General features: G+C 35.8%; 1 protein-coding gene across 3 annotated transcripts in view; it reads left to right on the plus strand.

The window, feature by feature from the left end:
- Positions 1-19,612, plus strand: part of PCDH10 (protocadherin 10) — an 80,606-nt gene that overhangs the window by 25,771 nt on the left and 35,223 nt on the right. The window contains exon 5 of one of the 3 annotated variants that reach the window (XM_043970010.1): positions 715-950. The exons of the other annotated variants lie outside the window; for them this stretch is intronic. Coding sequence (XP_043825945.1) covers positions 715-755 — 41 coding nt within the window. The 3' untranslated portion in view covers positions 756-950. Of the gene's footprint in view, positions 1-714; positions 951-19,612 lie in introns of those variants that run through there. 3 annotated transcript variants of the gene reach the window in all.

The raw sequence follows: 19,612 nt of genomic DNA on the forward strand, positions 1-19,612 counted from the left end.
TACTTCTTTGTACTATGAATCTAATTTTATCCAAGTCACTCTGTAGAGCAGAGGGTATGAGTTCTAACACCGGCTTTGATAGTTATTACTTCTGTTATCCTTAGTAAGCACCTTGACTTCTGTATGTCTCAAGGCACTCCCTAGGACTGAACTTCTAATCATAGAAAAATAATCTCATAATCTAATCGATAATTAACCTAATAGACAGGATCTACGTTACTTGATGGAGTTTCTATACCAATAGTTCCTCACTCTGATGAAACCACAGAAATCAGAGATCTTTCACATTCCCTGGTTGCAAGTTCTTTCTCATTTTGTTTCTTTCTTTCTTTGTGTATTTGTTTGCAGATGACTCTTTCTAAATAAGAGATTGCTATAGTTCTATCTGGTTGTATTCATTAGCTATCTTTGACTATTCCAAAAAATTAATATGAACAATCATTTCATTTCACATTTTGACTCATACTCTTATCCATAGAGATACAGGATTGTACAAAGTCATGATGAACACTGGCACACAATCATAGTCTAAAGAGAGAAGATTTAACTGATGAACATTGTTTATATATTTGATAATTTTTCTTTTACCATATCACTCTTTTATAGGCATCTCTACATTCTATATCAAGGATATTATTTCTCATACCCTGAATTTTAATATGCTAGACATTAATCACCCAATAATGTTTGTATATTCCTCATTTTATGTTGCAGATCATTTCCATCCTCTTTCTTGTTTTGTATATTGGAAATAAACACACATTGACATTCTGACCCTCAAATGACTCTTAACAACGAAGATTCTCAATTAAAGTGGGGATAAAAGGATAATTCAAAGAAAAGAGTTACACCAGTTGATTATGTCTTTGATGCATCTTACAGAAGAATTCTGGCTCCACAAATAAATTAATTCATGAAGACATTGTATAGCAGGCTGAAGCAACACTTCTGGGTCTCATAACAATATTATTAAATATTACCTAATTGTTTTTTCGTGCAAGACTATTTTTGGGTGGATGAAGTGCATGCATGGAAAGATGTTTCCAGATTTATAATGGGATTCGTGTGGCATCATCTTAGGTAAATATCCAAGTAGGGAGAGGCAGCATAGCCTTGTGAATAGGGTAGACTTAGAGTCAGGAAAACATAGGTTCAAATCCTACCTCTGGTACTTCTTAACTTTGTTGTTCTGGGCAAGTCATTTCAGCTCCTTGACTCTCAGGCTCTGAAACTTATTCATTAAATTAAAGATAGGTTGGGATCTGATTTAGTGGAAGGAGTTCTTGCTGCCAAAGAAATCATAGATCCTTCACATATTGACATCTCCTGGTATATAAATCCTGTGTGAGAGGTGCATGGGCCAAGAAAAAAAAAAAAACAACAACAAACAAGCTTTTGGGGTTGAAGGACAGTGAATAAATTGGATAATGAATGGAATGGAAATAAAATATAGAAAATAGTGCGACAGGTGAATGCAATATTTCTTAGTCTGTTTAATCATTTTTCAGTCATGTCCATCTTTTATGACACCTTTTTGGGTTTTCTGAGCATACTGGAATGGTTTAGCATTTCCTTCTCCAGCTCATTTTTAGATATGAGGAAACTGAGTGACTTGCCCAGGGTCACAAAGCTGGTAAATGTTTGCAACTGGATTTGAACTCAGGAAGAGGAGTCTTTCTGATTCCAGGCCCAATTCTATCCAACTACACAGCTTTGCTGCCCCAGAGTACAAGTCCTGCTTGAGCCCCCTGTAATTTATGTAGGAGAGATAATAGAGGGCTCCTTCTGACAATTAAAGTTGCTTTTCTGAAGTCTGGTGGTGTTATAGGCATTAAAGACAAAAGAATAGCATATACATACCCTTAAAAGTGATTCATGTAATTCAATTAGCTATCCAAGGTGACAAGGTAGAAAAAAAGTTTAGAATAACCAGAGCTTGATTGATTTTGTTACATGGGTTTTATTTTTATCTAGTCACTAACTCTTACTATTTCCCAGGACTCTTTTGGCCTCCAATGATGTGCAGATTAAAAATTAACGTGTGGGTGTTTAGATTATAGAAGACGTAGAATAAATAGAAAAAATTTACATAATTCTTTAAAAGTTTATATAGCAATTCAAGGCAGGGTGTGTAATTTGAATGAATAATCACTGTTTTCAAAGATTTGGCTTCAATAAGGGACTAAAACATGGTTTTGTTATTTAGTTAGTGATATATATGTATGTATGTGCATATATCGATACATTCTTTATCTCTATGTGTATATTTTAAATATATACATATATCAACACATTTTTTAGCTAAATCCATATATATGTATATAAAAAGAAGACACTATCTTGAATTAGCTAACATCAAGGAGAAAAAATATAGACTATGTGTTAAGATATATTCTTAACTTAATGCTTTCTTTATTTAAATTATAGATGCTTTATAAAAAGGAACTGATAACACATCAAAATGATATATGGTAAGCTTAGCCAAATTGTGCATTAGGCTTCTGTTTAGCCTTTAGCTCCTAAGGTTAATTATTGTTGTCCTTTTACTTGTCATTTTGAGATCATGATCTCCAGTGTTTAGGTAATAACATTAATAGGTAGGTTCCTATTTACCAGGAAAACAGGAGTTTGACCTCAGTGTTTGCTTGTACATCGGAGGCTCCAACAGTTGCTTTGGTTGTAGATGTGTTAGCTTTAATGACAAGCAATTTATTAATTACTTAGCATGTAATCATTTTTACTTTGTTCTTTACTTTGATATAACACACGTTAGAATTTCCCAGTTGGATCTAACTTTTTTTTTTTAAAGTGAGGCAATTGGGGTTAAATGACTTGCCCAGGGTCACACGGCTAGTAAGTGTTAAGTGTCTGAGGCCGGATTTGAACTCAGGTACTCCTGACTCCAGGGCCAGTGCTCTATCCACTGCACCACCTAGCTTTCCCCTGGATCTAACTTTATATAGTGTTTGTCCATAATAATTCATAGGGAATAGGGATAGGAACTGACTTGTGATTTCAAAAGTATAGGAAATTCAGTTGAGGAAATTCCTACTAATAGTGCAAGTTGGCAAATTCTCTGCACCTTATATTAGACAGTTGCTTAAATCACTGAGTACTTAAGTGATTTGTTCAGTCACATTTCAGAGGCAGGACTTGAATCCAAGTCTCCCTGTCTGGCCTTCCACTATATACTCCTAACCATTATGTTATATATGGTGACACATAGGAAATTAGAATTTTCCTTTATCATTAAATATACTTAAGGGTTATATCATATTAGATACAAAAAGTTAAGATAATATTATTGCTTATAATTTTTTTGGCCCAGAGTTATGATTTCATTAGTGCAGAAACTCCCTTAATGAATATAAATCAGCATCTACTGGAGAACTTATATTCTTTTTTGTGTGTGGGGGGGGCAGTGAGGGTTAAGTGACTTGCCTTGGGTCACACAGCTAGTAAGTGTCAAGTGTGTGAGGCTGGATTTGAACTCAGGTCTTCTTGAATCCAGGGCCGGTGCTTTATCCACTGCACCACCTAGCTGCCCCCAAGAACTTATATTCTTAAAAAATTCCTGAGACCTGGGAAGTTAAATGACTTGGTGAGGGCAATTGAGCCAAGATGTTCCAGGGATAAGACCTGGACTCAGGTCTTCCTGACTCAGTGGCCAGGCTGCTTCTCATTATACTATTCTACCTCTGGAATATTACATCAAAGTGTTAAAAAAATCTTTGCAGTATTTTCTCAACTATTTCTTTATGTTAGTATAGTTGATTGAATGTCACCTAGAATGTCACCTTTATTTATCTCCCCTTAAGTCTGGGGCAGACAAGTTGTAAATAAATCAGCCTTCTACTTTTCTTCCCTAATATTAGTCATAAATCACCCTAAAATACAGTCTAACATTTTTATAAAGTGGATGTCAAGAGCAAAACCCACATTAGTGACAGATATTATCAGGGCTTTAATGTAAATAAATTCGAAGTAATGATTGATTCCTCAGCATATAGTTTTGGGGAACACAGGTTGAATCTGTACTTTTGGAAAAAACAAGATAATTTATGTGAAGTATAAGCTGTAGAAAGGCAGATACATGCTCCCTAGGGGGAACACACACACACACACACACACACACACACACACACACGCACACATGTGCAGAGTTAGAGTCTGAATGTAGTAGGCACTTAATAAAGATGTGTTGGATTGAACTTAATTGATATAACACTTTATATTTATGGGGGGGGTAATTGGAGAGACTTGGAGAAGAATAGCACAAGCTGAAATTATATTGGTGGCATGGTGATTCAAACCACTGGCACTGGAAAACGAATCATATCAAAAAGATCATGGAAATAGGAAGAACTAGCTTCATATAAGCTAAAACTCTGTTATTGTAGTGATTGGCCTCTGAAGAGTACAACACCAGGTTTATAAATGAAGAAAAAATAACATTAGGTCAATGGTTTCTCTCTAAAGGTTATGTCATCTACAGAATGAGGGAATTTTATGACTTATGTTTCTTCCAACTCTAAAATTCCTTGACATATTAATTTGTTTGTTCTCTCTCTCTCTCTCTCTCTCTCTCTCTCTCTCTCTCTCTCTCTCCATTTTTCTGCCTCAGTCTCTGTCTCATCAGTCTCATTCACTGGGACTCTTTATGTACATGGATTCTCAGTGATGACATGTAGCCTTTCAGGGATGTCATAGAAAGAACCATATATTTAAAACTTGAAAGGACCTTGGAGTCTGTCTAGTCCATTCTACTCCTTTTACACTTGAGGAAACTGAGTTCCAAGGAGGCAAAATGATTTATTCATGATTACATAGGGAACAAGCTATAGAGGCAGGATTTGAACCAATGCCCTCTGATTGAGTCAATGCTTTTCCATTTACACCATATTGCTTCTCAGTCTGTTTCTGATCTATCTTTATTATCTCCTTCCTGAAGAAGGTTATTCATCGAGTAACATAGTAATGTTGTTATAGAAACACATATTCAAATGTATAAACACATTTCAGCCTATAATCAGATGAAGAAAAATTGAGGTTTGCATATATATATTTCCTGGATGGCCATGGTCAAAGAATCATCACATTTTACTAATGATGATCAACCTTCTCCATACTTAGTTTGATTTTGGGTTTGAACACTATGGTTAATTTCATAGTCTTATATCAAACTCCATGTAGAAAAAAAAATGAGAAATTAGGAGAATAAAACCTATGAATAAATATGAAAGGAAATGAAGAGAGACTTAAGACGTGACAAGAGACTTAACACAGATATATTGTAAAGTAGTTATTCAATGACTATGAAAACAGCCTGATTCTAGGTAGAGAGACAAATAGATGTGTTACCAAGTAAAATGAAAGCTTCTTTTCTCAAAAGCTTTTAGAGTAACCAGGAGACTCATGATGGTTTGGGTAGAAATCCATTTTATTGTGAAAAGATAGACTAGAGAGCCTCTTCTTGTCCCTTCCAGCACTGTGCTTCTGCCTTTTTATCTTCTGAGTGTACTTCTCTTTTAACTCCATTACTGTCTGAGGAGGGAAATGAAGGAGCCCATTTGAATTCCCCTTTTAAAAAAAGAAAGAAAACTGAAAGTAAGGGGAGGTACAAAAGTAAATCTTATGCCTTATCTCCCTTTGTGCCTTGTGTGTCTCTATTTAAAAACTTTCTGTGTCTTTTCTCTCTCATTGTCACGGTCTCTTACTGACCTTGATTCAAAAGGGTGCTTCCTAGGATCAAATCCTGCGACTAATCCTTGCTGTGTAAATCACATAATTTTTCTGATTCTCAATTTTTTCACCTGTAAAATGGAGATAATAATGCCTGCAATAACTACTTCTCTTGTCTATTGTGAGGTCCAGTGAGATACACACACATATACATACATACATACACACACACACACACACACACACACACATATATATATATATATATTTATGAAGTGTATTGCACTATATGTCAATTATTAGAACAATTGTTATTTCAATAGCACATATAGTCTGTAGGGCGAGAAGTTGGTTTCATGAATACTTTCTTGTCATTCCTTGAATTGCATTGGAGTATGAATGTCACAGAGGGGAAACCAAAGAATCAGAAATCTGATAGGACTTCTAGCTGAGGTGGTCTATAACAGCAGGTGAAACTGTGTTTCAATTCAATTCAAATCAATTAGCAAACATTGCTTTCCCAGTTATTATTTGTAGGTATCGTGTTTCGTATTAAGGCTTAAAAGACAAAGTGAAACAATCCCTGGCCCCATGGAACCCACATCTTATAGGTGGAGAAATAGAATATATACCAAATAAGTACTGTAAAAGAATAATTGAGAGAGAGAAAGAGAATGATAATAACTGGGTGGATCAGGGAAGATGTAGCATCTAATCTGAGCCTTAGAAATCAAATATTCTGAGATGTGGAGATGAAGAGAAGAATGTCCAGAAATGGGGCATTGCTTGTATGAATGCACAGGTAGCAAAAGGAATGTGTAGCTGTAGAAGAAGTGAATCAAATCTAGTTTGGCTGGAATGAAGAGATTCCCGGAAAGGAAGGGTGAGTGGCCCTCAGATAATAGAGGTCACAGGGGAAGTATTTTACCTTATAGGCAGTGGGGATTATTTTGGCAGTGATATAGAATATAGGTTGCAGCCTTTTTGTATAAAAATGCTTTTGTAGGTTCTATTTTTCAGATGAATATAGCAAGAGTATGCACTGTTTTTAATATGGGTGATAAATTATCAGTGTGAAGGCTTAAACTATTTTCTGTATAAAATAAACTCGCAATAAGAATAATAATGATGATTAATAATATATTATCGTAGGTAAGCCAGATAATTATAGATTAAGTGCCTAGTACCATGTTTCTCCAGCACTGTAGCCTTCCTGGCAGTGAGCAGACCTGTTTCTCTTACGGTGAGATTTCTACTTCTGGGATCATAATGTTTTCCTCTGTGTAACTTTTAGAAACCTCTTTGGTGCCAGCTGCTAACAGAATGGCTGCTCAATTGACTAAATATGCAACAGAGTAACTATTAATGATTCAAGGTCAAGTTGGGAAGGGCACAGCAAGTCCTATTCTGAAACCTATTACGAGCTCATACTTTTATACTCATTTTGGAAGATGTAGTGGAGAGTATGATAATTACATTTTGGGAATAACAGCTACTTTTTGAGAATAAATTAAAATGTAGTCAGGCCTTGATCATTTGGAGGCCTGGGTTAAGAGTAGACTCAAAAGGGGCAGATAGGTGGCACAGTGGTAGAGCACTGGCCCTGGAGTCAGGGTACCTGAGTTCAAAATCCGGCCTCAGACACTTAACACTTACTAGTGTGTGGACCCTGGGCAAGTCACTTAACCCAATTGCTTCAATTTAAAAGAGTAGATCAATAAAAATAATAATGATAAAGATGTATTTCCATCTAGGAAAGAATAATCTATTCTATAAACACTGATTTGGAAGGTGCTAAACAAAAACTGTAATGACAGAGAGAACCATTCCAGAATTCTAGGACTGGATAGATGGAATGTAAACAGTGTGACACTGTCCCTGAAGATACAGCTTGTTCATAAATGTTACATGAAAAACAAGGGAAGAGCAATAGATTGCATTCTTCTTCTTAAGTCTCAGGGCACTCAGTCATTGGTATATTGTATTAATATTTGGAGATGCTTTAAAAAAAAGATGTAGGCAGATTGTGGAAGGACAAAAAAAGAGCTATGAAAGAAGCAAGATAATAGGAGTAAAACATGCCCATCTTAGAGGAAGTAAGAGAGAGGAAAGATACCATTTTTATAAATTCCTGTAGGCTTGCTGTCACACTGAGTCCATCATCCTTATAAGTCAAGGAACAAAAAATAAGACTGAATATTCTTAGGATCTATCCCAAGAATATTATAATGAGTCATAGAAAAAAAATGATTAAAATTGCCAGTGTAAACAATCTATCCGTACACAACATAAGATCATAGATTTAGAGAAGAAGAACCTTTAAGATCATTATTTCAAACCCCCCATTGTGCAGATAAAGTAACCTACACTCAGAAAAATGGAGTGATTTGCCCAAGATCATGCAGATAGCAAATATCAGAAACTAAGATTGAAAAGAACCAGGTCTTTACACTCTAAATCCAGTCCTCATTCCACTGTACTGTAGGACTACAGAAGTTGGAAAGGAACTTTCCAATCATCTAGGCCACCCCCCCCCCATTTTTTCACAAGAGAAAAGTGTAGCTTCAGTCATGATTCGTTATAATGGATTCCAATCCCTTAAGAATAATCTATGAATAAAAATTGGGCCAGCTCTTCTTACCACATTACTCCATGGTATTAAGGTTATTCCCCAGGCAGATAAAACCTAAAATATTGAATCCTACTGCAATGGCCTGGGGCAGATAATCTTTTTAAAGATTCCATCTTTAATGAAATTGATTTAAGGAAATATTTAACTTTGAATTATCCCATTTTAATTTCTTCCATATTAAACATAAACTGGAGAATACATTAAAATTAGTGACTGAACATTTGCCTTTCCAAAAATTCATGTTTACAAAGGTGAACTGCTTTTAAAAGATAACAACCTGATACAGCCTCCTAAAATGGCTGACTGAAATAATGGAGAAAGAGATCAAATTCTTTCTCTCAACTCAAAGTGATCTGTTAAATAATCACTAATTTGTAAAATGGACTGTATGGTTTTGAAGATAATTTTAATGCATACCCATTTACCTTTTTATGCGAGACCAGAATCATCTCTGGTCCCAGAAGTGGCCATCATATCCTACTTTTTTTTTCCTTTTTAACAGTTTATGTGAATCTAACTCATCCCAAATTCTGGACGAATTAATGTAAGGATTTCCAGTGCTATGCCATCTGCTTTTTGTCTTTGAATACTAATTTAAATCAGGTTCCTCCTTCACAAGAGGAAAATCAAACTCAGTTTTGGGAGAGGATCTACAATATGGGTAGGATTCTATTTTATATGTCTTAAGATAATAGGATCGCAGATGTAGAAATGTACGAGACCAGAGAGGACTAATAGAATGTAAGCTTCTTGAGAGCAGAGACCTCTTTTTTTGTGTGTTTTCCCAGCACCTGTCACAGTGCATGGTGTGCAGTAGGTAGTAATGTAACCACATCACCAGGTTAGTGTGAAGCTGAAATTCAATAGTGTGTGTACTATGTTTGCAAAACTTTAAAGTACTATGTAAATTATAAATATATGTAGAAGAGGATTGCTCAAGTTCATGTAGGTATTAAATGGCAGAGCTGGAATACAAATGTTGGTCTCCTGACTATCCAGGCTCTTTCCATTTTATCAGACGTATGTCACTATTTCCCAGCTTTCTACTTTTGAAATCTGGGAACCGTAATATATAAATATGCTGATACTTATTTTAAAAAGCACAAGATTTCTCTTGTATTTTATTTTTTATTTCGGTTGACTGGAATGTTTTGAAAACTTTTGGCTCAGTGCAGATCCTCAAACAATGGAAATATCAAATCTAGTAATCATTGAGGTGTGTGTGTGTGTGTGTGTGTGTGTGTGTGTGTGTGTGTGTGTGTGTGAGTATGTGAATCTTAGAACACCCTATATATATGTGCACATATGCTATTATCTGATTACCAAAGGCCCTAGAATCATTAACAAAATGAGGAAAGGTTTAGAGATTTATCTCTTGGTATCCGTTTAATAATTAGTATCCTACAACTCCTTACTTCCCTTCCTTTATTTTGTGAATTCCTAAGTTTTAAAAAAAACCTACAATAATGGAAATAATTTGATGATCCCCCAACAAACAGAGCATGTCTATTCCTCCTAGTAACTAATGCTACCTGAAGCCTATTAACTGAATGTGATTCATAGTACAATGAAGAGAAACAGCAAATAAGGATTGTGCTAATGGGAGGAGAAGGAATAGTTCTTTCTATTTAAATAACAAGAATGTAAATATCCAAAAGTTTCAGGTTAATTCCTAGGTCTATACTAAGCTGTCTCTTCATGATACACAAACTGTATTCTTGCCACTGGGTCAGCCAGATTAGCCTCAATTTGGACAGAAAAATTGAATTGTGGAGTTTAAGCAGGTTGGGCCTAAATTAAGGTTGTCTGGTCTGTGTTCTTAGCATGTTGTAGAAAAACAAAACATCTCCTTTCATGTTTTATTTTTGTGTTTGTCATCTTCTTTTTGACAGAAGGGGAATATCCCTTCAAAAGTCCTACCCCAGCCTCTGCAGATTTTATCTAAGAATTCAGAATCTGTCTATAATCCCAACTCTTTTAAATGACCCACACCAATCTCTTCTGGCTCAATCCCAGAAATTAGTTTAAAGAGGTTTTCTGGTAAAGAAATGATCACTGAGGTCTTCCCCTAAAATATCCTGAAGAGTATCAACCTACCCCAGTGAATGTCACAGAGGAAGGATATTGACGTGTAAAAAGATGGCAAACGAGGAATCTTTTTTCTTCCTTTTTGTTTCTTTCCTAAAATCCCTCTAATCTTGTAAACCCAATTCATTCAGACATCAGATTTGCATTTTTATCTTTGCCCTTTAAGAAACTGACAAATCATAAAGCTTCCAAGGTCCCTGAAAAAATAGCTCAAACTTAATTTTCTTCTGAAGGTTTCATTTTTGGAATTACCATGTCATTTCCAAGTTTAGAGTCTTCCCGTGTGCTTTGTACCTTCTCTGCTAAAGAAACTCTCCTTTGTATAATCTATTTAGACAACTTAAAATATGCTTGTCTATTACTACACTTTCAGAATGTCTGATGGACCTAACAATTTCTTCCCAATGGCTCCACTCCACTTTAGAATCACCTGAAATCATAGCCTCTGCTTCCTTCTTAGATTTCTGCTCAATTTTTTTTTCCTTTTGAAATAACTGTCATTTTAAATGAAATCCTGAATCTTGTTGCTCCCTATCTTCTATCCCCACCCTCACTAAGTACAAAAAATGAAGTTTTGGAGGCAGACTTTTTTTTTTTTCACTCTAGGTTTATCAGAGTATAAGAAGCAATTGCATATTTGAATTTCCTGTGGTTCTCTTTCAAAATATGTAACTTCTAAATGATATAATATTGTGCTTAGTTCCTTAGTTACAGGCAGCTACTTGAATAAGTAGGTTAAAAAATAATTATCGTCAATTATTTTTCCATGCAAAAAATAACCTCCCATTTATTGTACGAAATAAAAGAATCAAATGTTACCACTATGGTGGGATGACTGGGGCTTTTCAAAAGGAATTAACACCTCCACGGGGGACCTACATCTTCATACAATATGTTTTTTCACCAGATTTATGTTTTTTTAGTCATTCAGTCATGTCTTACTCTTTGTGACCATGTGTATCATAGGACACCAATATTGTCCATGGGTTTTATTGGCAAAGATGCCAGAGTGGTTTGACTCTTCCTCCTTCAGTGGATTTAGGCGATCAGAGGCTAAGTGATTTGCCCAGGGTCACATAGATAGTAACTATCTGAGGCCAGATTTGAAATCAGGTCTTCCTGATCCCAGGCCCAGCACTCTATCCACAGAGCCATCTAGCAGCTTGTGGGTCTTGTACCATATAGTGATACTATTAGGGTCCTGTTTTTATTCTAGCACCATCTTTCCCCACCACCTTGCTCCTTTTCTACCACTTTCCCCCCTCTGCTTACTTCCTTCTCAGAGATGTGGCTCTTAGTTATTTAGTGGGGACTTCATCTTGACTTTCTAGGGTATAGGCCATCCCCTCTTCCAGGACAGTTTTACCAAACTAGAGTTGACTGGCCTGGGGCATTCCCCTGCTCCCAGTGAAATTTGCCCCAGTCACCAGAATTCCTAGTTAATATTCCTACTAGATATGGTAGTTCCTTTGGAAGATAAATTTGACAGCACTGTGTAAACTGGATTAAAGGGTAAAAGCTGAGGCAGGAATACTAATTAGAAGGATTTTGAAAAAGAATAGAGCTTTTAGATAGTAATTGTTGGGTATATCAGACTTAGTAACTTCTAAGAGGCAAACAATTAATTTTGTCCAAGATTATGAAAAGGAGAGTTTCTGTTAATAAAACCCAAAACACACACACACAAAAAGACCACAGAGAGCTTACATTGATAAAAAACCATTGGATTTTGTCATTAACCATCTTTGGAGGGCTTTTTCAGTTTATAGTGAAGTCAGAAGCCAGATCTTAAAGGGTAAAGGAAGAGAGTCAGTGGGGAAAGCTAGGTGGCGCAGTGGATAAAGCACTGGCCCTGGATTGAGAAGTACTGAGTTCAAATCCGGCCCCAGACACTTGACACTTACTAGCTGTGTGACCCTGGGCAAGTCACTTAACCCCCATTGCCCCCACAAAAAAAAAAAAAAAGGAAAAGAGTCAGTTTTGAAATAGGGTAGCAATGTTAATATAGACTATTCCTTATAGGACTTTGATTGTGGAAGGAGATAGTAGAGAAGCCTTAACAAGGGGGAAACAAGCTTCACAGAATCCTTTTTTTTTTAATATAGAGATCACCATATGTGTGTAGACAGAGAAAAAGTACCAAAATAAAATAATCAAAATGAAATTTAAAGATTTGTTTGAGCTTCAGAGCCAGAGGACCCTTTAACTTTCAAAATCTGGCCTAATACCACAAAGTAAATGTTTTTTTTTAAATTTCCTGAATTCTTGGTATCTCTGTGAGTTCATTTCTAAATAGGCAGGTTATGGTACCTTTGGAGAGAAATTTGTGTGACACATTATGGGAGGAGGAGAGTGACTCATTCCTTTTTATTTAGGACAGAAAAAAATCCCAAATATTGAAGTTGCCTCATTTTAATTGAGAATCAGTAGGAATAGCTTCCTATGTTAATGGAATCTGAGAAAAAAAAGAATCACACAGTCTATTATGGACATGATTATTAATTTTAGTCATTGCCTTTTCATTTTCTGTATGTTAATATACACAAAGCATCTGTGACAACCTTAGCATGGAATTCCTGTTGTGTGTATTCTCTCTATTAATGCAGATACCTTATTAAATAAGTCCTAGGGGTTTATCTAAAGCAAAGCTTCTTATACCATAGGTTGCAAACCCACATGGGGGTCACATAACTGAATGTGGGGACCATTAAAAATTGGCAACAGTAAAAAGTTATGGATACCTATTTTCTTTATATATCTGGGCTCACATAAACATTTCTCAGGAGAAAAGGGGGAAAAGTTTAAGAAGCCCTGATCTAAAGCACAGAGTGGTTACAGCTTGCTCTTAGTTACAAAGATATTGTGTCAAAGGTGAAATTTGAACCCAGATCTTCTGATTTGGTTTACTTTTATTTGTTAGAAATTGTGAGGCAGCTAGGTGGCACAGTGGATAGAGCACTGGCCCTGGATTCAGGAGGACCACAGTTCAAATCTAGCCTCAGACACTTGACACTTACTAGCTGTGTGACCCTGGGCAAGTCACTTAATCCCAAATGCTTCACACACACACAGAAAAAGAAATTGTGATTAAATTTCAGGAGATTCTATATCAGGCTCCTGAATCCTTTTACTACCATTATAGGAGATTCTTTGGGGTGAGGCTGATTTTCTATTTTCTCCCGGTTCTTTACATAGTGCTCTGTATGGAATAGGTACTTAGCCAGTATTGGAGAATATAAACAATTGCTTTACACAGCCCCTAGAATAGGCATTAGCTTGTCATTGGGGACCTTTGGAAGAAAATGTCCATATGAGCTAAAAGGTCAGAAGCCAGATGGCATGAAAGAGGGATCCAATTCCTAAGGTATCAGCTATATATAGATAGTTAAGTGACAAATACATATAACAGGTGTTAACACATACATATTGTTAAAATTCTCTCTTGGTCAACTCATTTCATGACCACAAGCCTTCCTAGTCTAAATAATTCTAAAGCTTTGGTACTCCAGATGACTAGATTCTCATTCTATAGTTGTATATATTTCTTTCACATAGATACATATCTCTTAAGTTGTTAGAACCCTTTTAGAAGCAGGGGACCTTGCCTGGCCTTTGATTTTCCTTTCTCTCTTTCTGCTTGGTAGAATATCATCTCTGAACTCCCCACCCCCTCCCTTTTTTTTTTCCTTCTTTTTCTGGCTTTAGTTAGGTCAATCTTCCTGCTTTTTGTTTTGTTTTGTTTCATTTCTTAATTTATTTCTTGCACCTGTCAGTTTTGCTTCTTTCACTCTGCTTCTCTGGTTCATCACAAAAGAAATGACCCTCAGTCATATAATACCTCTATGCTTTAGTCTCCTCACCTATAAAATGAGTGTGGTGGACTCAATGGTCTTTAAGGTTCCTGTCAGCTCTAAAATTCTTTCTGCTTTTATCTTATTTTTGAATCTATCTATCTATATATCTATATATATATGGAAGCCCTATCTATAATAAAGAATAAACAACTAATGGGAAGGGAGCTATTTATTACCTTTGTGAATAATTATAATCCAAGTGTTAAATGAGGTAAATTGTTTTTAATAAGTCTGATTCAAAATAATAAGTACATTCATTCACATTTGCCTAGTGCTTTAGAGTTACAAGAGAGAGAGTTTAGCATAATAGATAACATGCTGGAGCATAGGAACAGCTGGATTAAAATCTTGTATCTGAGAGTAATGAGCTAGATGACCAAGAGAAAGTCTCATTGTACTCTCATTCTCAGGTAACTCTCTAATACGTATCTAGCAAATCACAGTAGGGTTGAGATCTGTATTAGGTAGAGGGATTCCAACACCAATGAAATAAGATCCTTGATGTATTGTTATTAGAGTTATAAACAATTTCATAAATAACATTGTATACCTGAATGGGGTTTGGGGATATGGGGAATGAGACTTAAATTCCAGCATCACAATTTAGTGTCTTTGTGACCTTGAGTAAGTTATTTCTCATTTCTAAGATTCACAGCTCTCATCTGTAAAATGAAGGAGGTTGGACTAGATGTTCTCTAAATATCCCTCCTGCTTTCAAGTCTGTCATCTACCTATGGTATTATTGACTCTCATATCCCTCACATCCTGTAATGTAAGTAGTGTACAAATATAATATTCCCACTTTACAGATGAGAAAACTGATGTCTAGGGAAAAAAAAGTGATTTTATCCAAGGTCACATCTCAATGATCTATATTATTATTATTTTGGGGGGGTTGTTTTTTCTTTGTTTGCTGGCTTTTTGAGTTAGGTGGGGGAGATGATCAGGGATGAATAATATCCAGGTTTATATTTGAATGGAAAGAAGCATGATGCAGTGGGGAAAAATAAAATTAGAGGGCCTGGATTACAATTTTGGCTTTGCTAATTACTACCCAAATGATGTTGAATTAAATCACTTAAGATTTATGAATGTCAGTCTCCTTAGCTGAAAAAGAATGTGTTAGACTAAGTTTTCTAATATCCTGCTGAAAAAGAAAACTGAAAATTAAATTTAATCTTTTAACAAATGAAACATCCTTTTTTCAGAATCTTAGTGTTGCTGCGATTCAAGGTAAACAATAAAATTGATGTTATTTGTTGATCAGGAATCACATTTTTAATTATTTAGAGCAGTTTAAACAAAATGGTATGAGAGTAGACCCTCAAAATTTCAAGGACCTGGCTCAGGCAGAATGGTTATTCTTGGTACAACCTATTCAGTGTTCACATTTTGTAATATGAAAGGAATGGATTATTGGCTTTATGTGGGTTATTTTAGGGAAATCTTTTTTGGCCTTTATCTAGAAGTCTAGGCCCAGTCAATGAAGTAATGAAATGAATTGATGCATTGGTGTTACATCAGTTACACGTTCGAAAGATGGTGTAGTCAGTGGAAAGATAACTTGTTTTACGTGAGGGTACCTGGTTTCAAATCTTGTCTTTGTTTCTTGATAGAACTCTGTAACTTGGGGCAAATCATTTCCCTCAGTTTCTTCCTCTGTAACTGGGGAGTGGGGTATACTAAACGATCTGTAAAGTCCCTTCCAACTCTAAGGTTGAAATAGATTATTTCATTTCAATGAACTTTTCCAGTTGATTTTTCACTTTAATTGCTCAAACTTTGAAAATGTTGATGCAACATATGTTTTTAAATTGTATCATCCACTTCAACAAATTTTACAATAGGTAACAGAAGACAATTTAATCATTTTCTTGGTTACTTAGTTCATCATGATGAACATCAATTATTCAATTATATATTCATTCATTCTTTCATTCAACAAATCAATCAATAACATGAATTTATTAAGCATTTATTATGTCCTATTATGTGTCTCAGGATACAGATAGAACAGAGTCTTTGTCTTGAAGGCACTTTTCTTTTCCTTTTTTAAGTGTCTAGTGTATGCAAGAAAATCTGTTAGGTATTGAGGAAGATACTAAAATAACTAATATATACATATGTATGCATATATAAAGGGTGTGGTAATTCCTATGTCCCCCTCTCCAACTCTCAACTCAGTTATCTAGCCACAGGATTCAGTCACAGACATGAGATTTTAATGCAGCTATAACACGTACTAAGCTAACTGTAAAATTGTATCACCCTATGTGAGTCAAGTTCAAGTCCTTGGAATGAAATAAAAGGCTCAGCCAATGATTGAGTTGAACAGAAAACCCATGTTTAATGCTTCTGAGTGTCATGAAAAGGCTTTGTTACTAACTGTATGGGTGGTTCCAAGCCAGGGGCCAAAAGCAGAAGAATTGGTTCCTGAGAGAGCATTGCTCTCAGGAGGGAGGAAACAATTTTTTCCTCTCTCTCTTCCTCCCATTCCCCATCCAATTTGATTTGAAGCAAGGATGTTTAAGCATAGGAAACATCACAGTCAGGGCAGAACAGAAACACATACTCCAGACAGATACATGGAGAGTGACAATCACTCAAGGAAGTGAGCAGCTTCATGGACCATAATCCCTGGAAGCATAGAGGAGAGCCAAATATAGACCCATGAGAGAGATAGCTTTGGTAATCAAGGTCTATGCTACAGAGAATAATCCCAGAGAAGAGAAATTACTTCCAGATTTTGCAGTAGCAGAATTATGAGTTGATTGACATGAATGCTTCTTACCTGTGTGTCTCAAAGTCATTATAGTTAAAATGTGTGCTTCTTCCTACAAATGTTGTGTACATTTGTGGAGAGACTGCCCCAGGTTTATAGAAAGTTTTGCAGCCGCTTTTTACTATGCCATCTTTGCTAATGCCTTGTTACAAGATGAAAAATGTGTCTACTGGTTAACTGTTACTGACAAGCACACCAGTGTTAGGTACATTAGGTATAGTTTTAGAAGTAGGTATTTGCAGGGTACCCCCTGAACCTGGGAGTAATGGTTGCCTGCTTGGGGATCCCATCTTCCAGGGAGAGTAGAATGATTCTCTTAGTTGCTACTGAGATGCATAGAGCTGTTTGCTTTTATCTTTAGTCTTTTTCTGTCTCCTGCATAACTTGTCAACTGTCACTTCTCAGTCACTTCCTTTGTTTTTCAATTATTTGATATAACATAAAAGGAAAAGGATTTTCTAGAGGAAAGAAAATAACCCAAGTATTAAAAAATCTTGATTTTTATCTATAATTCTAAGTCAGAAAGACTTCAGCTTGAGGAATCAGTGGCCAAGATATTGGATCATTTATTTATCTAAAGTCACAATTCTTCTTCTTCTACTACTACTACTACAAGTATAGGGAGTGAACCTGTGATTTAGAATAGGGAAAGCCCTAATGAGGAAAGTCCCTCTACCAATGCAAGTCACCACCTTCTTGGCAATCTATAGTCTTAGAGAGTTGCTGAAGGCATTGATTCTCCATGTCTCTCATACTGTAAAATGCCTGACCTCTGTTACGCCTTTGTTGTGTGTTTGTATGTTGGCAAATCAGCTATACCTTTCAATTATTTCCAGGTTCTTGATTGTATTTTAGGTAATAATAGGTGCCATTCATATATCATTTTACATATATTATCTCTTTGGAGGCTCAAAACCACTTTACAGGCATAATTGTTGTTTATAAATTAAGAAATGAAACTATAAAAAGGTTTAATGACTTATGCCTGGTCATACATCTAGTTCAGAGCTAGATTTGATCGGTTTTCCTGATCCCCAAATTTAGTGTATTATCTATTAGCAATGCTGGGTTTCCTTTAGGTTTTCAGAAGACTGACTACTTACACCCATCATTTGTCCTCTTGGGGTTTTTAATTCTTCAGAAACTATGGCATTCCATGATTTTATAGCCATATCAGTATCACCAGAAAAGGATTGAGGTTTTAAAACAACGTTTTTTCTTTTTTCATGGAGAAGCTTGGGGTCATTAAAACTACTGATAATTTCCTAAAGGCAATGCAAACCCATTCTCTTCTTCCTGTTGATTCTGGGCTTGGCTTATTGTGCATGGGCAGTGTATCCAAGATTCATGCATCAATGAACCAACTCTATAAATTGTTGATCCAGCTGAATTTCCATAGGCTGGGGTAATTAGTATTCTTTACACAAATATTAGCTGTCTCCCTAACTGCTACCCCACCCCCACTTCCCCCTACCATAGACAGTTAGTTTGAACACTTTGGAGTAATTATGGATATCATTTAGGAGACTCTGAAACATTCTAAGATTTGATGTAATCAAGTGAAATTGTTCACAAATAAGATCACCTGAAAATTTCCATTTTTAAGGAACCTCTGTTCCATGTGGACCCTATACTAGATCACTGGATAAGTGGGCTTTTTGTTGTTGTTGTTGATGTTGTTCAGTTGTTTCATTTCTGACTTCATGACCGAATTTGTGGTTTTCTTGGCAAATATATTGGAGGTGTTTTGCCATTTCCTTCCCTAACTCATTTTACAGATGCAAAAACTGAGGCCAACATGGCTAAGTGATTTGCTTAGGGTTACACAGCTAATAAATGTCTAAGGCCAGATTTGAACTCAGGTCTGCCTGACTCCATGCCCAGCACTCTATTTCTTGCTCTTCCCTACGCTACACTAATGGGCTTTTATTGTACCATAAATTAGATATATGTTTATATATTTTAGGAGTCCAACAACTAATCCTTTTTTCCTCTTTGCTCATATTCTACGTTACTGTAATTCAGTTTTGACTTTTCTGTAGTTGTTCAAATTATGTGTGTTGTAATTAGTTAGATTTCAGGTATTGAGCAAAATAAAAATCATGATAGTACTCAAATTGATCTGTGATCTCAATCAAAATAGGTATTCAATAGTGATATATATGGATATGTGTATATATGTGTATGTATGTATTATGTTTGCTTAAATACATATACATGCACACACATATATATATGTGTGTGTGTGTGTGTGTGTGTGTGTGTATAAAATAAGACTAGCTATGCTGAGTCTCTTCCATATCCTCCTGTATGGTTTACCATAGGAGGTCCACTTCAATATATTTATCACCAGTGTGCTAGCCACTTACCAATAAAAATTTTTAACCATGGCACCCTATGGAATTAAAAAAAGTTACAACTTCTGTGCATAGCCCAAAGGGATTCCTATATTTATTTTCAGGGACAAATGAGCTCTTGTATGGCTTTTTTTCAGTATCAGGTGATTTGAGGTCTAATGGTTTTTCCCTCTGGGAATGGTCCTAGACTTTCCTTGAAATGAGTGAACTATCCTTA

The sequence above is a fragment of the Dromiciops gliroides genome, chromosome 6 (genome assembly GCF_019393635.1).
Source record: "Dromiciops gliroides isolate mDroGli1 chromosome 6, mDroGli1.pri, whole genome shotgun sequence".
In the NCBI taxonomy this organism is placed as follows: Eukaryota; Metazoa; Chordata; class Mammalia; order Microbiotheria; family Microbiotheriidae; genus Dromiciops; species Dromiciops gliroides.